The 22,300-nt window shown below is 37.2% G+C and overlaps 2 protein-coding genes and 1 long non-coding RNA gene across 5 annotated transcripts; 1 reads left to right on the top strand and 2 right to left on the bottom strand.

Moving 5' to 3' along the window:
* The first annotated feature begins 1,832 nt into the window (after window positions 1-1,832).
* LOC148188706 (uncharacterized) lies at window positions 1,833-20,924 on the top strand. The gene is made up of 4 exons (XR_015777472.1): window positions 1,833-3,162; window positions 5,482-5,784; window positions 14,031-14,108; window positions 20,049-20,924. It is a non-coding gene; the product is annotated as an uncharacterized LOC148188706 (long non-coding RNA).
* On the bottom strand, window positions 4,609-14,654 carry abtb1 (ankyrin repeat and BTB domain containing 1). Its single transcript, XM_042492605.2, has 12 exons — window positions 14,403-14,654; window positions 13,159-13,221; window positions 13,014-13,069; window positions 12,590-12,734; window positions 11,836-11,995; window positions 11,125-11,170; window positions 9,866-9,982; window positions 9,555-9,667; window positions 8,239-8,337; window positions 7,965-8,132; window positions 6,437-6,637; window positions 4,609-5,771 (listed from the first exon to the last, which is right to left on the bottom strand). Exons 1-12 carry the CDS (start codon window positions 14,456-14,458, stop codon window positions 5,565-5,567), a joined length of 1,431 nt encoding a protein of 476 aa, XP_042348539.2. The 5' UTR covers window positions 14,459-14,654; the 3' UTR covers window positions 4,609-5,564.
* On the bottom strand, window positions 16,379-22,038 carry LOC121947160 (deoxyribonuclease-1-like). Of its 3 annotated transcripts, none has more exons than XM_088082049.1 (10): window positions 21,842-22,038; window positions 21,667-21,764; window positions 21,290-21,378; window positions 21,116-21,202; window positions 20,912-21,024; window positions 20,019-20,131; window positions 18,871-19,028; window positions 18,651-18,747; window positions 18,303-18,429; window positions 16,379-17,465 (listed from the first exon to the last, which is right to left on the bottom strand). In XM_088082049.1, the coding sequence occupies exons 2-10, from the start codon at window positions 21,745-21,747 to the stop codon at window positions 17,344-17,346; spliced, it is 987 nt and encodes a 328-aa protein (XP_087938175.1). In that variant the 5' UTR covers window positions 21,748-21,764; window positions 21,842-22,038; the 3' UTR covers window positions 16,379-17,343. The 3 variants fall into 3 exon arrangements, with proteins under 3 accessions (XP_087938175.1, XP_042348025.2, XP_087938176.1); XM_042492091.2 differs by having other exon boundaries at window positions 21,881-22,038; XM_088082050.1 differs by lacking the exon at window positions 21,842-22,038 and having other exon boundaries at window positions 21,667-21,818.
* Between the last annotated feature and the right edge of the window lie 262 nt (window positions 22,039-22,300).

Raw genomic sequence — 22,300 nt, 5'->3', positions numbered from 1 at the left:
TGATGTTACACCTGTGAGTTATTGGGACACCCTGAATATCTGAACTAAATTTATGACCGTCCATTGAATGTGTGGAGAATTATTTTAGTAAAAGCCAAAGATTTTAACCTGCTAGTGGTGCTACAGATAAAGATCAAGGGATCACTGAAGCAATTCTGGCTTCATCCTCTGGGGAACATTAATGTTACTATTAGATTTTGTGACATATCAGCGAGTAGATTTGTGAAACTTTGGCCTGCTATTGGCACAAGAAAAAGGTCAGGGTATCATCAAAGTCACTCAGTTTCATCCACTGGTCACCTTGAAAACCATATTCATTATTCATAGAATAGTTGTAGAATAATTTTAGTAAAAGTCAAAGATTTCAATCTGCTGTTGGTGCTAGTGGTAAAATCAAGGAATCACCAAAGTAATCAGCCTTTATCGTCTGGGTATCATAAACGTTTGTACCAAATTTGGTTCCATTCCATCGAGTAAGTATGCAAAAACTTTGGTGGCGGAGGAAATTTAGGGAATCATCAAAGTCAACCACAATCATCCTCTGGGCACCCTGAATAGATTTCTGCTAAAGTCATGACAACCCATATAATAGTTAGTATTATAAATAATAGAAATATTTAATATTACAGAAATTTAACCTGTTGGTGACGCTACAGATAAAATCAAGGTATCAGTCTCATCCACTAGGGACAATGAATATCTACTACATTTCATCCCAATCCGTCTAATAGTATTTTAATCTGAGCCATGTCACTAACATGGCTAAAAAGTCTTCATGTTAACTGACCTTTTAAAGTCTTGCTCATAAACTAGATCCACAGTCTTCAGGCCTCAGTGTGTCCTGCTCTGACTTGGGGCCATTGTAGAGGTGTAGAGACTTTGAATGGGAACAAAGTGAGGCACCAAGCTGCTATCATAGAGACGCTGGTTTGACTTGTAAATACCGTCTCCATGGTTATGAATAAAGTGACGAGAAATATAAGTTCCTCCTGTACACTGCATAGTTAAATATTCATTTGTCCAAGCGGTGATGTCCATCTGAAACCCAATAAACAAGGACTTTCCCACCCAAGATCAAAACCACACAGAGTTTCCTAGCAACAACCATTAAACATTTGTAAAGGAAGCTTGCTGGGGTCATAACTAATTGTTTTGTTTATTCTTGTCTTTTTCAACACGTAAGCCTTCAATATACTGGGCCAGAAGCCAGCGGTTTTGTTGTCTAAAGGATGGCCTCAGCGTTTCAGTTGAACTGCACTTTAATGTATTTTAACAGCAGCTCTGCTTCACAGTGTACTCCCTGTTGGGATTTGAGCTCACCCACTATTCTGAACCTCAAGGCTCCATTAAGGTGACATACAGCTTTGTCTCCACCTCCAAGACTCTTTGAAACGAGAGTGATGGAGCCCACAGGGACGGCAATTATAAACTATAGAGCAACTGCACTGACGCACACACATTTAAATGGCTGCTAACATGTAACAGCGCCTCACTATTTACTGCCCTTCGTCACACCTTTGTGCACTTGTGATGCATGAGTGATTTGAAAAATGGACAACTGTCAAACAGTCCCATTCAGAAAATGTTCCCATGAATTCAGAGTCCTGGGTGATGGATTCATTTGTTTTGCACAATCCATGACAAGGTGTGTTTCTAATGCAGCTCACCCCAACCACAGTGAAGATAAACTGAGAAATGGCGCCATCTTAGGGTACCTTCCATAATTTGCGAGTGTTCCTCAGATTCACAAAACTGCACCTGCATTTGATTTAATGGGTTTTTAAAAAAAAGTTTTTCAGGCCAAGGACCCCTTAGCTGAATGAGAGATGGAATGTGGATCCCTTAATACATTTATTGTATAAAATTGAATTGTACATTAAACTGGGCTTACAGTAACATGCAGCGAGGCCTAAAGTGCCCTAAAGAAACACACCCTTTTATGGTCCATAAATACTACTGGCAGATTCATATATGTATACATCATGTTTGTTTCTGAGGTGGACAGTATTTCAGAGGAGCCTGTTTTTTGAAAAGCAAAATTGTGGTTGACAAAAATACATGTAAACTTGAAATAACAACACAGCTTTTTAGGCAATATGTATGAATAATACAAAACTGTTAGTTAACTAGTTTGCCTTGCTGTCATATGGACAGGTGCCAAACAGCTTTAGTTAAGCTTGCTCGCATGATTGCACAAACATTCAACATTTAGCCCATCATTAATGTTGTGTAGGCCTACTTTAAATTTTTAATATTTTTTTTAAATGAAGAGGCAACTTTATTTTTGCTAGTAATATGTTGGATTAATGTTATAATGTGTGTTATGAGACATATTTCAATATTTGAAAGGAAAAAAATTGAGGATTTAAATTAATTTATCAAACAATAGAATGCCCCAGGGATGATGTTTTTCTGTAGGATGATGCAGAAGTTGGCCTGGCCCTGGTTCCCTTGTCAAAAAGCCTATGGGATTTTTCCATTGGATTTTTGATTACTGTAGAAAATATACTCTATGGCAAACAAATGTTTATGATAATGACATGTTTTGTTCAGCAAGATAATCTTCACTAATAAAGACCACTTTCGGGATTTTTTAACCTTAAATGTAATCACCAAAAGTAAAAAGCTAATGTTAGGCTATAAACAAACTGTGCTATAGTTGCATGACTTGGCATTGCCCCCACAACAAGGCTGTAAAGCCATGTTCAGCATGTTGTTCTGTAGTCTCACTTAACCATGTGTTAACAAGACACATAAAAGCTTCAAAGTTCACCTACTTAGCATATTTAATAGAAGACAAGTCTTTAAGAGACAAAGTCTCTTAAACTTGTGTTAAACACAGACCAATTAATTTTTCTAATAAATGTTTTTTATTCATATTAATGTGTATTTTTAGACATTTTTTAATTTTTGAAGACAGAAAAAAAACTCCCCAAATATTTAAATTAATTTATCAAACAATAATTTGGTGACCCCCTGCTGTAACTCTGAGGATCCCCGTAGCGCTCGCAGACCTCCTGTTGACCCCGGATTTAAACCAAAGAAAATAGAAGGAAAAGCTTTATTTGCGCGTCTTTCATTTCACTCCGGATAAATATATATATGTAAAGTTATGTGCACAAAGGTTGGAAACAGCTGTCAGGTCTTTTGAGGTACTTTCAGGTAAGCAAAATATTGCTTAAAGAAACGAAACGTTGACTAACGTTACAGCCACGCTAGCAGCTCCGTGAGGCTAAACTTTGAGCTACATGCTAACGTCAGTATGCTAGCATGTTTACAATGCAGTGCACTGTAAGTACCCGGATGGTGCACTCATAACAGTTGAGATGTGAAACGCTGGACACTCAAAGAAAGGTTAGCTATCATGCTAACGTTAAGCAGGTATAATGTTTACTTTGTTCACGATCTTAATTTAGCATGTTAGCATTCATATTCGCATTTTAAATGGACAGTTCAACCCAAAATGAAATAATACATTTTAAAACTCAATAAATAAAAATTATGTGTGTGTGTATATATATATATATGTATATTCCCCTTTTGGCTTCTCTTAAAGATAATGAAACTAGACTGGGACTCAGTTTGTGGTGCTCAAAGCGCCCAAAAATACATTTGAAAAATTCAACTCAGCAGTGTCTCTTTCCAGGGATTATGACCCGGTTACTCAAGATAAACTACAGACCTTATTGTGGGTAGTTTCATGCAGAAATTATTTTCAGGGTTCCCACTGTTATGGAAAACCTAGAAAAGTCGTGAATTTTACAATCTTTAAGGTCTGGAAAAGTCATGACCTGCTGAAAAAACAGGTTATGCTGGTGGCTGATTTTGGTTGGTTTTAGGTGGTTGAAGATGGTCTTAGGAGGTTCTGACCCAGTTCTTTCTGGCCTTTGATGGTTTAGCTGGGTGCGCCATCAGGCTCACATGCTTGTGTAACCAGCCTGTCAAGCTGAGTACTTTTTTCTTTATGCATATCCAGTGACAGTAGACTTAACTTATTTTTGCCCTTCATCTTTTATACTTCCCCCCTGTGACACTGTTTTTTTCTCCATACTGAAGGACATTGATTTGGTTTAAATTTTACAGGAACTTTTATCGATAAACCAGCTAGAGTGACCATCACAAGCTGGTATGACCAGCTAAAGCATCAAAAAATATTTGAAAACATACCTAAAGATGGTCAAACAAGCTTGTCAACCAGCTTAACCATCTTAAGTTAGTCAAGCTATTTGCTCAACTATGCTTTAGTGTGTTTAAAACCCTTTATGAAATGCTTAGTATGAATGCTAAATAGAGGGAATTCAGGAAGTGCTACTGCCACAGCTTTGGTTGAAAGTAATGTCATTTGTTTTGCAGATATTTGTTCATAAAACAAAGTGTTGGACAAAATTTAATTTTGACCAGATAATGGTGCTAGATTACCTCACCAGAGTGATTACAGACCTTGTGAAAAAGTTTGTGGCAATCCATCTAGTTGTAAAGATAATTACGTCTGGACCAAAGCGGTGGACTGCTTGACGGTAAATTGAAAAAATAAAACCAATCCAGTTTTATACAGCCACAATAACACATTTCAAAATAAATTAAATATACTGAATAAAACACAACTCGTGCTTGCAATACCACTTTTAATTGTCAAAATCAAGAGCAGTTATTTATCCATTTTTATAAGAGCCGGGTGAAACTGAGAAGTGAATATCTGAATATCTCTGTGGATTTTACATGCAAACAGTTTAGGAACAGCATTATTTTCTTGTGCACACACAGGGGAAGAGAGGTTTGCTGTCATACAAGGGAGCAGGACATCAAATGTTTACCATTTTAGGTTCACACAAAGAGCAAAAATGTGTTCAGTTTTAGAACTGTAAGTGCCACAAAGGAGGAATGTCACAGGTTGAATAGTGTGGTGAAGTTCAGCTGACAAATCCAATCAAATCAAAAATCAAAATAATTGCTGTATGCTTCTACGCATGAAACACATCATAATGCTACAATCTTTAAAACTTAAAATGAGGAGTTAGAGACTAAAATTATTTTTCTGGGTGAATGAAGTGAACACACTGTACTGTTTGTCTTTGACCCATAGTTATTAAGTGTGTCAGTGCATGGCATGCTTTCGTTTGGCATAAAAATATAAGTTCATGGAGTTTGATATGAGAGCTGGTGCTGAACTTCGTTGGGGCAAAAGTACATTTTAAAACAAGCTAGTACAAATTCTATCAGCTACAAATGATGCCTAAAATAGATCCATGAATGTGTAACTTAAAGACATTTTGTAGTATATAAATCATATGCACTTTCTGCAAACCCATCTTTCAGTACTTTATGCCAAATACCTTTTGTCTCACTCAAAGAAACTTTTGAGAGCTTTCTCTGAAAATGCATCAGAAAATCCTTTGGAAAATATATATTCTGTACAGTATGCTGTAAATAAAATAAAACCTACTAACACACAGACGCATATGTTTTCTCTCATTACTACAGATGTTTGAACCATCACCTTCCCAAAGCATCACCTTAAAAACTTCAAACTCTGCAGCAGCTGTAAGCAATGACCTGCTGACTCCTCAGCAGTTGATGTTGATGGTGGTAAGCAGCTCCTCCAAGGCATCCAACTTCTGATTGGCCTCCTCAATGGCACTGTAAGTCTGCACGTTGCCGGCGATGTGGTAACGGATCTCGTCCACCAGGGGGACAGAGTCGGTCTCGTGACGTTCCTCCAATGACGCAGCATCCTCTTTGACGAGCTCTGCAAACTCGGGCTGCTCCACAAGCTGCAACAGACAGGTTAGACAGGTGTGAATATATATCCTGACGGGGGGACTGAGAGTGGCTGACCAGAACATCCAGGTGTAAAATTTCAAAACTAGGATTTATGTCATTTTGCTCCAGACACAACAAAAAGTATTACATTGCCTCAGAGGTCTGTCTTTACTGTGACTGTTGGTATAATGGCAATTATAGATGTACAAGGGCCAGTCTAGTACTTTAAATATTTTTTGGCTCAATCCAAAGGTGTAAAAAGCACCTCTAAAGCTCTTAACTACTATGAATTTTATGCAGAGTTATGTGCTGAACCATTCTGGCCAGGAGTGGGAACTTTTCCCATGCTCCCAGTCTTTATGCTAGACTGGGATCCTAAAAAAGTCTTAAAAGGCATTGACTTAATCAATCTAAAAATATGGCCCTAATTGGTCTTAAAATGTCTTAAAATATCTATTTATTTATTTATTTTTTAGTCTTATGAGTGCTAAGACATTAAAAGATTCAATTTCATGAATCCCTTTTTCTGACAATGCATCATTAATAAATCTACCTTGGACGTTAAATATCAAAATAATAGGTTACTTAAAAAAAGAAACATTTAAAATAAACCACTTGCATTGCAAGTCAAAATAAAGCCTCTCTCTATTGTCAACACAGAGAAGCACACACCCACCCGCTCAATGATCTTGGCCATGAACTCTGTGCAGTGATCCTCCAGGCGAGAGAGACGGAAAAGCTTTGCCATCTTCCACATGTAAATAACGTTGTCTTCACATATAGTCTTGGCGAGCGCCTTCCCACATATACGCTTCAGCCCCGGCAGTAGATACATGTCAGCCACGCACAGCACGTCAAACACGATATCTGTTATTAGCTGGACATTAAAAAAAATCTAGTCAGCTGTCAGAGATGATAAGTAAGCTAACCATTGTTGTTTAAGGAGTTTGTGATCACAATCACTGGTTTCATTTTAAAAGATCATCAAAATGCAATTATACTTTTTGGTGGACAGTCCCACCAAATATATCGTTAATTTATTTAATATGTTACATAGGTAAAGGATGCAAACATGTCAGTGTGTAAAAATCTTAATACACACAATAACTAAGGTTACTGGAGGGCTAAGAGCAACCCCATTCACATATAATTAGATATTTTATCCATTGTAAATTGACTATTGCTGCTTTAAAAGAAAACAAACCTCACCAACAAAATAACCATTGTGTATCAGTTGCTCTCAGTGTGTCACCTTGAATTCATGAAGAAAACTTTTTTTTACTTGCACGTCTCCGTAGTGAATGAAGAATTCAGAAAAGGTGAACATTCTTCATGAACTGAAGTAAACGGAAACCACGTTCAAAAACACCAAGACTATATCAAAATTTCTGTTTGCAAACTTTAACATAACAAACAAGTCTCATTTATCTAGTTCTATGCTCAGTACTTCCCAAACACATACATTTTCACCAAACTGTTACAATATAAAACATTTTCGCCAAGGAGTAGGGTGCCCTTAGTGTGCCTATGCATGCATGTGCATATGAGCCCCACTGGAGCAAAGTAAAGAACACACATGTATCCAGGTGTGCTGCTCTGTAATACATGAGACTGTTTATAATGACGTGTATGAACTCATTATTTTTTAAGTGAAACTGCAGTTGTTTCAGAAGAATAGAGGATTCGACTGGATAAATGAGAACTGCACAAGTTGTGTGAGAGTTTGTAAACTGCTGCTGCTGTTTTGATATTTTTATGCTGTTGTGAAATGCGGTCTCCATGTACTTCAACTCGAGAATAACAAATTCAGCGTAACATGGGGTGAGTAACTGATAGAAGTTTAAGTTTTCAAATTAAAAAGCATTAATATAGCATTTCAAACACTACACAAAGAACTCTTAGAAAGTTAGTATTATTATAAAATACATTTAGGATCATTTTCAAAAAATCAACAGCTAAACTGCATATTTCTGACACCATTGTACCACACAATTTTTTTTTTTTCAACAAGGTTTTGACTGACAGCAGGAAGCTGGAATTTCAGCCACAAATTGGTTGTTAAAGATAAGGTTTCTGTTTTGTCTTTTTTATGCCTTCACGACTGGCACACTGACATACCAGCCATTTTTAATTTCTCACTGAATAACATGTTTGCATCCCTGATAATTCCACAAAATAATCTCAGACAGAAATTGTGCACTAACCTCTGTGTCATCAGTGTAGATGTAATACATGACGTGGATGAATATCTCATGGGAAATGTTGTGCAAAGTAATCACTGGGGTGCTGGGCTGGGACTGCAGCTGCTCTCCCTCACTGAAGTGATCTTCCAGCAGGGCTTTAAAATAATCACTACGTCCACAGAAAAATGCCTGGGGACACACACACACTCTGAAACTTTAATAATCATTTTGAGCGACAGGATGCGGGGGACTTTAATGTTATGGAGGAATGTTGTGTGAGCTTTGTGGTTCATACCTTATGGCACAAGAAGTTGTAACCGTTGACTCTGAAGCAGATGTCAGGATAAGTGGGGAAGCGGTCGACTCTGTTAAAGGGAAGCTCATCAAATCCAACCTGGGGAGAATAGAGAGGGAAAAAAGACAGAGTCAAAATAGGCTTATTTATATTCAAAGCAGGTAGCTATAGGGCCCTATTTTACACCCGGTGCAAAGCAGAGCACAGTGCAACTGTTATTGCTAATTTCAAAATGACAACATTTTCATGGCCAGCGCCCACTTTTTGTAACTACTTGCATCCATCTGTGAACCAATGGGTGTATGGGTCTTTAATAAAAAAAAAAAGTATGGTAAAGGGCATTGTTAGCACATTGCTATTTTGATGTAGCAGAAAGCAATTGAGCCATTGACCAAACAAAACCTGGTCTAAAGTCAAAAGCGCAGTATTTTCCTGCTATTTAAAGGCTGCATTATTCAGATAGTAAGATGCGCCTACATGGGCAGGTTCACAGTGCGTGCACACTCTGGTTGTTAAACACACGGGGACGTGTGGGTCAAATAATACATAGTTAATGAGGAAAACATTGGTTAGATTCTCTAAAATGCGAATGCAACAGCGAACAGCTGCAGTCCTTAAACACATTAAACCTCCTTTTAAGTTATTAAGTTATCTTGGGGGGGAGGGGTTGTTTAACTTTATTTTTATGAGTAATTAACTCAAAATGTATGTTCATAAATATGGTAATTAAGTACCCATTACACTTTAGAATTTCTTTTAGATAATGCTGAAAATTTAGTTGGAACAAATAAAACTAACTTGTATGGGTCATTAACTTGGAAAAACATGTGTTTTAAAGGAATTTAACGTGTTAAGAGAGATGCTATCCACATTTATGCACAAGGTGCAGTGTAACTTAATAGATAATTTCTGAGACAATTTAGTTCTGTTTCCTGTCAACTTTATGAGTACAGTTTTTAGTTTTGCTGCTTAAATGTCCTTCGATATTTGTTGCAGTGACATTACTGCTCTTACTGCATTACTCTCAGCAGAAAACCGCTTGCTTCTCCAATTTGCCAAACCCACCATGTAAATAGCAAAACGCTAGGTGCAGGCATTCCCAGCTTTTAAAGGAAATGGGAGATTGAACTCTGGTTGGTTGAATTTATGTTACTTTAGGGACTAAATATATCTCCTTTGTGCCCATATTATGCCCCATTGAACTATTAAAAGTGGAGTTGGACGCGCCTTCCAGCAATTGAGCCACGCACTTTAGACTGTGCGCTATAGATTGTTTAAATAGGGCCTGTTGTGTTTTCTTGCCGTCATGTCCTTACTCTTAACTCAATGGGAAGTGCACAGTCTGCCAACTGAGCCATCTCCTCCTGAAGTTGACAGCTGTGAGGCTCCAGGCTGAGAACCTTCACACAGATTCCTGGCTTGTTGGATACTTCAGTGTGAGGACAGAAAGAAAAAAAAAAAAAAAGAGACAAAACAGACATCACTCATGTGGGAAAAAAGTATACGCTTCAGAAAAAGGGTCCTGAGTTAAAGAGACACTACAGTTAACATATGTGGTGGTATTTAAAATGCTGTTTATTACAGTGCTAATACACATGCAGGTATTGAACCAAGAGGTCCGTCTTACCAAACTCATAGACCTGTTTGCACTTATTCTCCAGCTCCTCTATCAGATCGTCCATTCTGCACTGCTTAGCAAGTCGCCTGCAGTCCTCCACAAGGCTTATATCAATATCCATACGTCCTGTAACATAAAAATTAAGAGTTGGACTCTTAGAACCATTATTTTTCTTGACTACAGACAATAGATCAGTATGGGCATGGTGGTTTGTATATTATGAAAAATAATTACCTTTACATTTATTATTAAATTTATAATACATATATTACAAAGTGTCAAGTAATATGTGTACGTACAAAGTTTTTACATTTTTTGAAAAATCTAAACTGCAGGGGTAATTAAACTATGAGAGTCCTCATGTATGTTTTATTATATAAAGTGATGTCCAAAAAGCAGGAATTTTTAATGAAAAATAGTCTAACTTTGGAAAATATCAACTTGATTTGTCTCACTCAGAAACCTCACATTAGCTTCAGATATTTTTCCACAGAACAAGGACTGTAGATTTTGGATTGATTTCAACAAGAAAAAAAACAGTTTCAGTGTTCATATGTGCCCCTCACTATTGTTTAAGACAAACTTGGAGAAATTCCAAACCTGTACTTAAAAGGTGCCCCGAGGCAAACATTCAGTGAGAGGAGTTAAAGGGAAACTACGCCCATTTACAAAATCCGTACGTTATTCCTTCAGTTTAAGACAGTCCAAAATATTAGTAAAGTTGAACAGTTCTCTCAAGTGTAAAAAAATACATTGCTCAAACCCAAATTTGCAATGTCATAGGCTATAAAGTCAGGAACTGCTTAACAGACAATTAATGGTAAAAATAAAAGATAAAGATATATTCTATTCTAAAATATGTTATAGATGACACTGAGAGTACCCAGGGGCATGTTCAGAGTACATTTTCTGTTTCAGAACTGAGAATTCTTAATTTAGTTGGTGCTCCCCTTTAAAGTTTGTTATTTGTTTCCATAAAATACAGTTTTTTTGGCAAACCAAGTCCAAAGTATAGGCATGTGTATGTATTTTCTGGTTTTCTGATTTGATTATTTTGGGTTATTTATTTATGTTGATATTGTTCAGATACAAAATAAAAAGATATGTTATGCCATTAAAATAAATGATTTCTTAAAATGGAAAATAATAATTATTTGATACTTAAAGATATATATATATATAAAGTAAGGACAGAGTTTTCCCAACAAATCTTAAAACTGTGATCTTTGCAAATTTTTCAAATATTTGCAGGTCTGATACACACCCACCTGTATATGAATATTGCAGGATGGCTCCAAAGGCTGCAGGATTGATCTGAAATCAAAACAGCTTTTATCAACACAGATGTAGATATGTAAACACAATATGCCTTTTTGATTGCATATAAGACACAACACTCTACAAAAACCCCAGTTCCAAAAAAGTGGTGATGTTGTGTAAAATGTGAATAAAAACAGAATGCATAATCCTTTCAATGCCAGCTTAAAGATGCTTCCAGTATGAAGTTACTAATGTCTCACAGTCTTACGTTTGGATTTTGTCCTATTTTTCCATACAGACAGTCTTTAAATCTTGAAGATTTTGGGGGACCCGCTTGTGAATCTTGAGTTCGAATTTACACTTTTGAAACCTCAACAAGTTTGTGTCTTGGGTTCCCAAATGCTTTTTGAGTGAAAAGGTGATGTAACACAATAGTAAAAATGCCAGTCTTAACGTTTTTGGGAAGTTTTGTAGGCATCAAAATCAGAATTTGTGTATATTTTTCAAAAACAATCAAGGTTATCAGTTTAAACATTAAATATCTTGTCTTTGTCCAGTACTCAATTCAATATAGGTGAAAAATGTTTGAAAATCATTGCAGTATGTTTTTTTTCACGTTTTACACAGTGTTTTAACTCAATAACGGTGTTGACACAACAAAGCCATTAACATGCAGTAATACAAAATTAATTAACCAAATTATATATATTTTTGTATACCAGAGGGTGTTTGAGGGTGATCAAGTTCTTCCCTTTCCATTTGGTCTCAAACATTTCGGTGAAGTACTCTGAGCGCGCACTGAGAACACATCGGTGAGCCGTGAATATCTGCCCATGAACGAGGAACTTCACGTCGCTGTGTTGACCCTGCTCCAGTAACCTAGAGTGAAAACACAAACTTTAGGATTGGGTGGAGAATGAACAGCTGTGCAGAGAAATTAGATTACTTACATTAAAGTGATACTTAAGGATTTTTGAGGTGGGACTGTGTATAGTCAGTGTACTGCACACAGTAGCTGGCGGTTGGTGCGCTCCATTTGCAGAAACAGTTGGGGCACACCCACCCACAGTTCAGCATATCCATGCCATATAGAGGGGTTGACATCAAAGGTGTTTTAGCCACTTAAAAAATGCCTACCTAAGAAAAATAGTGACGTTTCATTTCAATCAGATTGTGTAACGGCCCTAACAGCACTTTCTGACCCTAACAGCTGACCGACAGCAGATGTAAAACTTTAGTGCCAGAGGAAAATGCTGCGTGATGGTGAAGTAGCGCTGAAAATACTCTGATATGACTGATATTGATTTTTTTTTGGTAGGTCTTTTTTAAAGTGGCTAAAAGACATTTTTATATAAACCTCTGTGGGATGCATGCCCAATACCAGCTACTGTATGTAATACATTGACCATACATAAGTATGCCATACAGCCCCACTTCAAAAATCCCAAACTATTCCTTTAATGTCCAGCTTACGTGTGCAGAAAGTAGTTAAAATCATCCCGCTGCATGGCTTGGACACTGATACACTTGTAATCTTTGAGCAGGCGTCGAACAGAATCGCTCAGACTGCCGTACATACACCGCTCGCCATCGAACGTGTTGGCCTCACACTTGGCACCTGAGAGCAAAAAAAACTATTATTAATATATATATATATATATATATATATATATATATATATATATATATATATATATATATAAAATAAACTATTAACACTACAGAATATTTCAGTGTGATAATGCTCAACATGACATAACACTATAGCAGTTTTACCACTTTTATGATAATGAAATAAATAGTAAACTATATTTATTCAACACCTTTCAAATCAAAGTTACCAAATGCTTTATATTATTGAAAATTATGTTTGCATTACTTAAAAAAATAACCTTACCACTAGCCAGCAGGTACTCGACCAGGTCCTCATGACCACAGAGACAAGCATAATACCTGGAAAATAAAAGCGTTCACATTTAGTTGTCGGTATAATTATGCTGTGTTAGCCACAGAAGTGGATCATTTGCCTAAACTGTACTTACAAAGGGGTGCTGTCCCATTTATCTCTTACATTGAGCTCCACGTCTCTTTGTTCAACAAGGTATCTTAGAGAGCAAAGAAAAAAAAAGGTTAGTGATGACAGTCAGAACCTCTCACAAACTGAGCCACTGACTACAATGTATAAAAAAGGTCAAATAGCTTCAATGAAAATGAAATGGGTGCATCACATAGGAGCAAAATGCAGGATGGAGAAATTGACAAGATGCGTTGTTCACACAGCTGCATATATGTTATGGTGGGATTCACCGGAGGCCCACCAATACAATATTATCATGACACTTAAGTCACAATACAGTTTCATTATTGTGCGCTTAAAACATGCTGCAGCATGCTGAGTATTGCAATGACACATATTGCAAGTTATCACCTCTCTGTTTTATTTAATGAGATTAAGTCTGTTCATCTCACTTAAAAACATTGATTGCAGCTATTTGTATCTAGTTGAGTGAAAAAGTAAATGGTTTTCTTGTTCCAATACACGACCCAAAGTTTAATTGTATTTGTAATATTAATAATTCACTGGATACTTGATGTCCATTTGTTGATACAATGTTATCATGCAAAATAGCGTGATATTATGCTATTGACTTGTTTTACAATATATATGACAAACAGAAGGATTAGTTGGTGTAAACGCCCCCTTTTGATCTATTATGCTATGCCAAGTCTTGCTATGTTTTTATCAATACATGTAGACTACAGTAATTAGATTAAATTATACACTGATGTGACAGATCCTGTGTTCTGCAGTGGTATATTGCATTTATAGTTTTGCAGTTTTTTAATGAGTGAGTTTGAGTGGGTATTGTTTTGACTTGTCTGGACTAATTGCTGTTTTCTTGATAATCTGCAGGACAGGATAAACCAGCCTGCCCTAAAGAAGAATAGATGTCTTACATCACTCAAAATTTAGGCTGTATAGCTGGCAGCGGTAAGTAAATTTTCTACATAGCGTCCCAGTAAACAACCAACACTGACAGATAGGATCTTACCTACGGTGCAGCTGGAAACTGAGTTGACCTACAAACGTTAGCTAAAGTTACCAGCTGGGTCATCAAAGCTAATGTTAGCAACGCTGTCTTCCGTGTTTACATCCCGTCGCTGTGCAAATCAATGCAAAAGCTTTGGGTTTTACAGTGCATATGAAAGCTAGTGAAAAAACAAAAACATAATAACTGCAAACACAGCACCAAACAGGCAAGACGTCAGCTGAGCTGTTGCTTACCTGACTCTACAAATGTCGCCCTTTTTGCAGCTGCTAAACAAATCGGACACATCCATGATCCCCGCGATGTTTTCGGTCCTCTGTAATGCATTGAGACGGCCTGTCTACCGGACAGGAGAGCGATGGTTTGGTTTAGCAACAAAATTTACTCGGTAGACGCTGAGGAAGTTGGCTCGGTGTCACACCTCTTTGCACAGTTGTTGACAAACTGGTCTGCTGCTCAATGTTTTGGTGGAAGTGGTTCGGCGGTCACGTGACTACAGTGAGTGCAGTTCACGTGCAGTGCAGGATGACGGGAAACTAACGCTTCACAAGACGGCGGACGATTATTATTCTCCTGTAATATAAAGCTATGTACAGCATTCCCGTGGATGGATTCACAGTTTTTACAAAATGAATATAAATAAATAAAAATTAACGATATTTAAATCAAAAATTTATTTAGCCGAGAATAGCAGTATACTCTTGATAAATATTTTTATCAACAGACAAGGCTCTTGATAGTGAGGCATAAAATACTCTTATTTGCTCTTCCTTACAAATATGTGCTGCCCAAAAATTAATTAAATTAACATTTTGAATGGATATTATCCAGTAAATTCTATTATTTAAAGATACATTCCAGATAAAAGCAAATACACCTCCTGTAACATAATGGTAGAGACATTAGAACACTAACTCTCCAGACATTTTGGCAAGAACATTTCACTAAAAGAACCTGATTTGTTATTGATTGATATTTAACAATCCATCCAAGAGTGAACATTACCCGATGAATTTGCCCATTATTTTGGCCAAATTTGTCATTCATAAAATAAAACTAAGTAATTGCTCTCATATACCACTTTAAAAAAATCAGATCTAGATACATATCTTTAAACATTATCAAACTTAAAAATATATAATAAAAACAACCAAAAAAGAAGTACTCACGTTAAGCCCTGTGTGCACCCATACTCCTGTCTATTTTATTTTATTTTAGTCTGTTTGGTTTGTAAAGTAAAAATAAAGGGTAGTTTAATGACTAAAGTAAAAAGTTAAAACAAACAAAGTGCTGCGTCCAGTTAATTTTATTTATTATTTTTTTAATTTTATTTATTTATTTATTTATTTATTTATTTACATCACGTGCATTTGGCATGCAGGAGCTCCGATTTTTCAGAGTTCTGACGCTGAAAAATCGGAGCTCCAGCGGGTTACTTGAATGCAGCCTATGTCACTACATTTCTGGAACCGTTTTTCCCTCTACGTGTTGAACAGCGTCTCACCACGATCACATTTATCAAACAAAATACAAATATCAGCAACTCTTTGGGGTTGTTTTTCTTTGATTTTATGAGAGTTAATGTGTTTCAGAATAATAGCAAAGTCCTTTGTCCCACCGTTTAACCATCAAACTAGACGAACAGTGCTCCACCTTGTTCCTCGCACTAGGGGAAGACAAACACTTGTAAACAAGCCATATATGCTATGTCATACTGACGCTGTTTACCTCATTAAAAATGGCAGCGTTTGTGTATGAAAACATGTATTTATTTTTTGCAATATAAATTCTGACACATAAATCATATACATTAAAATGAAATTAACAAATTAGGAATTTAGCAAACAGCACAGTCCCCAGAAGGAAATGTGGCATTGTATTGTTTTTACCAAGCCCTGGGGAACAGGCTGTGAAGCCAATCTAACATAGGCTGTGTCCGAAATTCAATGCAAACATGTTATTCAATACACTAAGCAGCATGTGAGATTCTTTAGTTTGTCAATAACTTAAATCTAAAAATGTAATGTATGTAGATTGCCTTCTATTTCCAGTAAAATATTACTGTATGCAAACACTGGACACTATGCTGCAACAAATATCCCAAAACACAATGTTTCAGATTTCAATGTCAGAACGATGTCTGCTACAACACCACTTGTTGTGACTAAGTACATAATAATAATTATAAATATGAGGCCTAACATTGCAATAATTAACTTTCTTGAGGTACTTTATTCAGAATACATGAAGACATGTTTTACCTTATAAGTAACGACATGTAACCCTTTAACCTTACCCTAATCCAAACCTAATGCAAAGAGGGGAAAAGGCTTTGCACTCATCTCCTAAACAATTGAATTATTGTGACCAGCATTCAAACGTTAAACATGCCAAGTCGTTCTAAAAAACATCACTGGCACCATGTTTTTATGCCTTTTTATAAAATCTTCCACATCATGAGGCCCATTGAGAAAGCGCACCAAACACTAATCTACTGGGGTTTATCTTTCCTCTAATTTGAATGGGGATTATATGATTAAATCATGCAGCTCTTGTTGAATCTTGAAATGTTATTGAACTGAATGGATCAAATCCTGATCGTGAAACAAGTTATTCTGCGGGGCTTGTGACACTTAAGAAATCTATCCATGGGGCCCCTAGTGGCTCACCTGGTGGAGTGGATGCCCCATGCTCAGGGCCTGTGTCCTTGCTGCAGCAGCCACGGGTTCAATTTTGGCCCTTTGCTGCATGTCGTCACCTCGCTCTCCGCCTTTCACATTATGAGCTATCCTATCCAATAAAGGCAAAAAAGCCCCAAAAATATTCTTTAAAAAATCCACTAATTTACAGAGCTCCCTTCACAATGTAAGTTTATGGGAAAGATATTTTGGGCCCCACAGCATCATACATCCGGATGTTGTAATTGCACATTTGGCACTAAATAAAACTGGCTTCATGCCCGGATATGTGTTCCTGAGGGCTTGGCTTTGAAGCTGATTTGATAATCACACGTTAACTGCAGTGTTGTTGGAATGTTAAGTTTAACATAAAGCAAATATGCTGATAATGAAATAAAATACATATGTTTTATATCAATGGTTTGCAGGAAAGTACAATGCCTGCATTTCTTTGGGCGATTGGTTTGCAGCAAAAACAGTGGTGTTTGAGATCTTCTTGTCATTCCTCTAATTGGAGTTTGGCAAGCCGGTGTTTTAATAAGGAGATCTGAAGTTGAAGTTTTTCTCGCTCCAGCAGGAGGTTTTCCTTCTGTAGCTTCAACACATCAACCTGCAGACTCTCTGCACACAAACACATAAACAAACAAAAAGAAAACATGTTACAGGCATATTGTGTAATATGTGTCATTGGCCTCCCTCAGTGTTTGGGTTTGAAACATGAAATATGGTATTTTAAAAATGTTCTCCAGTAGGCTTCAAAAGAGATGCTTCAACTTGTGTCAGTAGAGAGAGCTCTATCTTTAAGGCTGATCTGTTGTTATCGTCAACAAATCATGTGAAAAGACCACATTCAGTGTCTGTGTTAGTTCTGTTTTTAATACTTCACACCTCTGTCAGCATTGCAGCCCCAAGCCCATTCCTGCTGAAGACATAAATCTTTAAGAAGAAACACTCGACAGAAACAGTCTAGATAAGAAAAAGTGGTTTAGGGTTTGAATGGCTTCTCCAGTCTGGATTTAATTCTGAGTAATAATGTAGTCAGTGTTTGGCTAGGATAAAGTAGAGATCAGTGGCACAACAGAAAAGGCTTGATCAGGCTTTGGACACACAAACAAAACTTGTTAGTAGGATCAATTCATTGTTATTTTTGGTGTTTTAATGAGATTTCTAGAAATGATAAAATGTATCATGAGTCATGAGACCTGGTCTTCAAGCCCCATAATGCAAAACAGAGTTATTATTAATACAAAAAATTTAAAGCTTGTACAGTGAAACCTTTGAGCTGTAAATCGTTTTACAAGAAACTTCCTGGAATTCCAGACATTCCCTTTCATCTTTTGCACCCGTCTGTCACAAGAGGCCCCACTGCACTGTAGATGTAAAGAGAGGCACGAGTACAAAGACTCCCTCCATATCTGTCAGTGGCAGGATAGAGTAAATTACAGTTTAGCTCTTCACCTGTGACAGCTCTGTTGTCTGATGCATGCTGGGTAATGTCACATTTTTGGTTGGTCTCTGTCTGCCAGAATGGAAGAGCTTTACGTAACTCTACCTCGACGGGGTAGTGGTCACTCACTCTCAGGGCCTGTGGAAGGACGCATACACTGAGTCAAGAATATTGCTGGCGGGAAGTGAAAATAAAAGATTGCTGTTTTAACCATAAACAGTCTTAATAGGTCTCCTGTACTTCCTGTTCAAATGTTTGTTAATGCAGAAGTAAGCAGGACCAAAGTTTTTGCTCTAGCGACAGAAGTAATGAAAAGGTCAGCAGTAGTACAGAACATGTTGGTTTGAGGGACAACTCACCATTTCTTCTGTCATAGCAAACTCTTTGTGGAAATTGAATGGCTTAGCTGAGTTTGGCACAAAGGCTGCAAGCATGTCATCTCCATACACAACAATCCTGTTGTATTTAAATGAATTCCATTAATATATACATACTTATTAAATTCACATTTAATCCTGCTGCAAAGTAAAATCATCTCCTCTGGAATTGCATGAATGGAGATAATTAATGCACACTCGCCGATCGTAGGTGTGTTCGTTTGATGTGTTTGCAGTGGTGTCCACATCATCAGCGATCAGCCAGTGAAAATTCTTGTCACTACGAATACGAATCTTCTTCATCTCCTTCTGGGTGACATAGGCACCATCTGCATTGAAATCCCCCAGGATCATTATGTTCTAGAGGAGATCAGAAATGGTCATTTTAGTGCAAACGGAAGTTGTTTCCCTTCAAAAGATTTATATTACAACGTTATTCAAAAGATAATTTATAGACTGTTTCAAACTTGACAGAACAAACATTCTGAATTGCTCCCTGTGTATTTCCTTTTTGGATGTTTTGCATTTTATGTGAATGACATCAACTGACAGAAAGTAAACATGGACCCAAGCTGTTGCATAGCAATGTAATTCCAGTGAAACTGTCTATAGGCCATATAACTCATTTGATTACGCTCAAATGAGTTATGCAAACCCAGTCACCAGAAAAAATGTTGCCATTGTACGTTTCTGCAAACCACAAATATGGAACATTTTTACGTTATTATGTAGGATATATGTTGTAGCTCAGTGTTTCTTTACATTTCAACAATGCTGTGGTTAATGTGTGGTTATGTGAAGGCACAAAAACACTTGGTTATGGTTATGAAAATATGTTTTGGCTTAAAAAACGTTTTTGGTGTTGATTGCAGATCTTGAACGGTGGGCTGCAGCTTGGCAGTGTCTTTGTATCTCATTAAAAAACAATGAATTTGGTGGCATAATCACAGCAGGAAATGCTACTGATGTATTACTGAAAAACAGCCAATTGGTGGCAAAATCGTGGCTAGAATCACTGCTGATGTCTCACTCAAAAACAGCTAGTTGGTGTCACAATCAACACTGCAAATGCCTTCAATGTCTCGCTAAAAAACTGACAGTGTGGTGGCAAAATCATGGCTGGTAGTAATGTTTTGCTAAATAACTGTCGGTTTTGGTGGTAGAATCACGACTAGAAATACTGCCAATTTCTTGCCAAAGAAACACAAATAACCGGATTTGTAGTTTGCCAGTCTTGGCAGCCATCTCAGCTGAGTATAAAATAAATCTTGTGTACCATGAACTCATTTAAGCACTACTTTCAGGTGACGCTTTGGTGCTGAAATACTGGAGCGGGATGATGTAACTCACATCGGTTTTCCATTTGTCTCTGATTACCAGGAAGACTTCATACAGCTCGTCTAGCTCTCTCTCTCTGTCACCTGGTTTGGTGTGGACGGGGATCAGCACAATGTCCTTCAGCACTGCAACCATAAACAGTCCTGTAAGCCACAAATGTGCGTCTTTCCCCAAACATGCCAGATAATGACTTTTCATCAGTGAGAAAGCACAAGACAGACTAAACTTGATAAACCTGCCCTCTGCTCCTTTGAATAACATGTCAACCTGAATAAGACCCATTCACCTTGAGAAAACAAACAAGTCTATATATAAACATGTCTCAGACATGCTGGGAATTGTTACTGTGAATTGAAACATTCAGTTGTGTAAAATGCCATCAACGCTTCTCCCAATCCAAATGATTTTTACATAAATACTTCTTTATATTTTATGACTAAAATCACTTGACTTTACCACAGTACAGACTTTATTAGTTGTAGCTGCTGCTGTAGCAGGGCAGTCACAGGATGGATTAAAAAGACAAAAGCTTACACTAACTGGCTGCGGACAAAACCAACCAGTCTTTTTTAAATCTGGGTGCAAAAATGAATAAATGCAGGTGATGTTTGACTGGATAAGTTTCAATGGTATTTGGTGGTGGGTTATTTCTGTATATAATATAATATTCGTATCTGTTTTCATAGGTTTATAATCACCTGAAAATAAGCATTGTTGTTGTTGTTGTGTGAGCGAGCCTGGCAGACAAGGAGTCTATAACGCTAACGCTAAAATAATGCTGCTTTGACAGTGCTTTTGGTGCAAGTTTGCGATGCCAAAAGGCACTTTTCGCATGCGCGACGTCACAGATATTGCACAGATATTTGTAGCTCCGTGTAATTTCTTGAGCTCCAGTTACGACTGACCTGTGTTGTGTGGTTTGAAGTGGAGAATATACGGCTCTCTTGCAAAAGCATCAACGTCGTTCACCTGGTTGTCTTCATATTGATAGCAGTCGATCAGATCCACAATGTCATCCCTTCCGGAGGGAGAAAAAATGTGTCTCAGCGCAGCTGTTTGATGGTTACATGAGAAACATACTACAGTCTGACGATGTGATTTGGTCTCACCTGTACAGAAACAAAAACTGTTCCTTGTATCTGTTTCTCCCCAGGCGGGTACTGAGCTGCAGAGTGTAGTGATGAGTTGTGTTGGCTCTGATAGGACAGAAAAAGTGAACGTACATATAGTCAAAAGCAACATCAACAAACTTTGCTTCGAAGTTTGAAGTTTAAAAAAAGCACCTGTTCAGCTCTGTCAAGAACAGTTTAACAGAAGCTCCGCTCACATCCACCACCTCCAGAATCAGTATGATTTCATATCGAGACACAATCTACAAGAGACAAAAAGATAAAAGACGACACATTTTATCCTTGTGGGAAACGTCAGTCAGGCTTTCTTTGTTGTGTGATTGCTTCATTAATGACGGTTATGATTACAAAGGCATGATGAGGGAATCATTTTCACACCTCATGTTTGTCAATTATTTCTTGTTCCTTCTTGGCTTCTTTCCAAAAATCACACTAGTGATGCAAACCACGCATTCCCAAAACTGACTCTTTACCCTCATAATGAGTGATCTTTTACTGTGCAGTGACTTCTCCAGTGAGACGTGTCTTACCTTAACCAGAGCTGACAGAACGTCTGGATCTGAGACTTTAGACAGTCCAAACCTCTGTATGTTGAACGCGGCAATCTTCATATCTGACAAGAGGAGAGCTAGAGAAGATATTTAAATTTCTGTAAAATACATTCATAAAAATATTAAGTAGTGTTTTAAATAAACGTGCACTCGCACAGTGACCTGCAGCTTTTTTTCTCTCAGCTCTACCTACCAAGATGGCACAGCTTCAGCGGTTGTGTTGGGGATTTTATTTGTCCGTAGTTTTTCTAAAGGAAGGTGAGGATTGGATAATCAGTCTCAAAAGAAAGGCAGGGCATTTGAAAAAAAGACAAAAGACAAAAGACAAAAAAACATTGTGTGACACCAAGAGGACAGCCCAGTTTCTTTGTTTACACCCAACTGTCACCAACAAGGATTTATGACACAACACTGCAAAATCATCTATAATATATATATATATATATATATATATATATATATATATATATATATATATATATATATATATATATATATACATACACAGACACACACTTTCATGGTGATTTTTTTAAACTGTAGAATTATGGTCTTCATCATATCTAACAACTAAAATCTTATCAACTGGGGGTCTGTGATCTGACATGTATCA

This window comes from Plectropomus leopardus, chromosome 9, assembly GCF_026936395.1.
Source record: "Plectropomus leopardus strain MGB_pleo_1.0 chromosome 9, ASM2693639v1, whole genome shotgun sequence".
NCBI lineage: Eukaryota > Metazoa > Chordata > Actinopteri > Perciformes > Serranidae > Plectropomus > Plectropomus leopardus.
Note: the sequence above shows the minus strand (reverse complement) of the source record. Positions and strands in the feature narration are given on the sequence as shown.

Excerpts from the sequence above, each read along its gene's own strand:
- abtb1 (XM_042492605.2), bottom strand. The coding sequence starts at position 14,458 with ATGGATGTGTCCGATTTGTTTAGCAGCTGCAAAAAGGGCGACATTTGT. Across the intron at positions 13,070-13,158 it reads AAATGGGACAGCACCCCTTT|GTATTATGCTTGTCTCTGTG; the intron begins GTAAGTACAGTT and ends TTTATTTTCCAG. Across the intron at positions 9,983-11,124 it reads CCTGCAATATTCATATACAG|GACGTATGGATATTGATATA; the intron begins GTGGGTGTGTAT and ends TTTATGTTACAG.
- LOC121947160 (XM_088082049.1), bottom strand. The coding sequence starts at position 21,747 with ATGAAGATTGCCGCGTTCAACATACAGAGGTTTGGACTGTCTAAAGTC. Across the intron at positions 21,203-21,289 it reads TTCTTGACAGAGCTGAACAG|AGCCAACACAACTCATCACT; the intron begins GTGCTTTTTTTA and ends CTGTCCTATCAG. Across the intron at positions 20,132-20,911 it reads CTTCAAACCACACAACACAG|TGCTGAAGGACATTGTGCTG; the intron begins GTCAGTCGTAAC and ends TTATGGTTGCAG.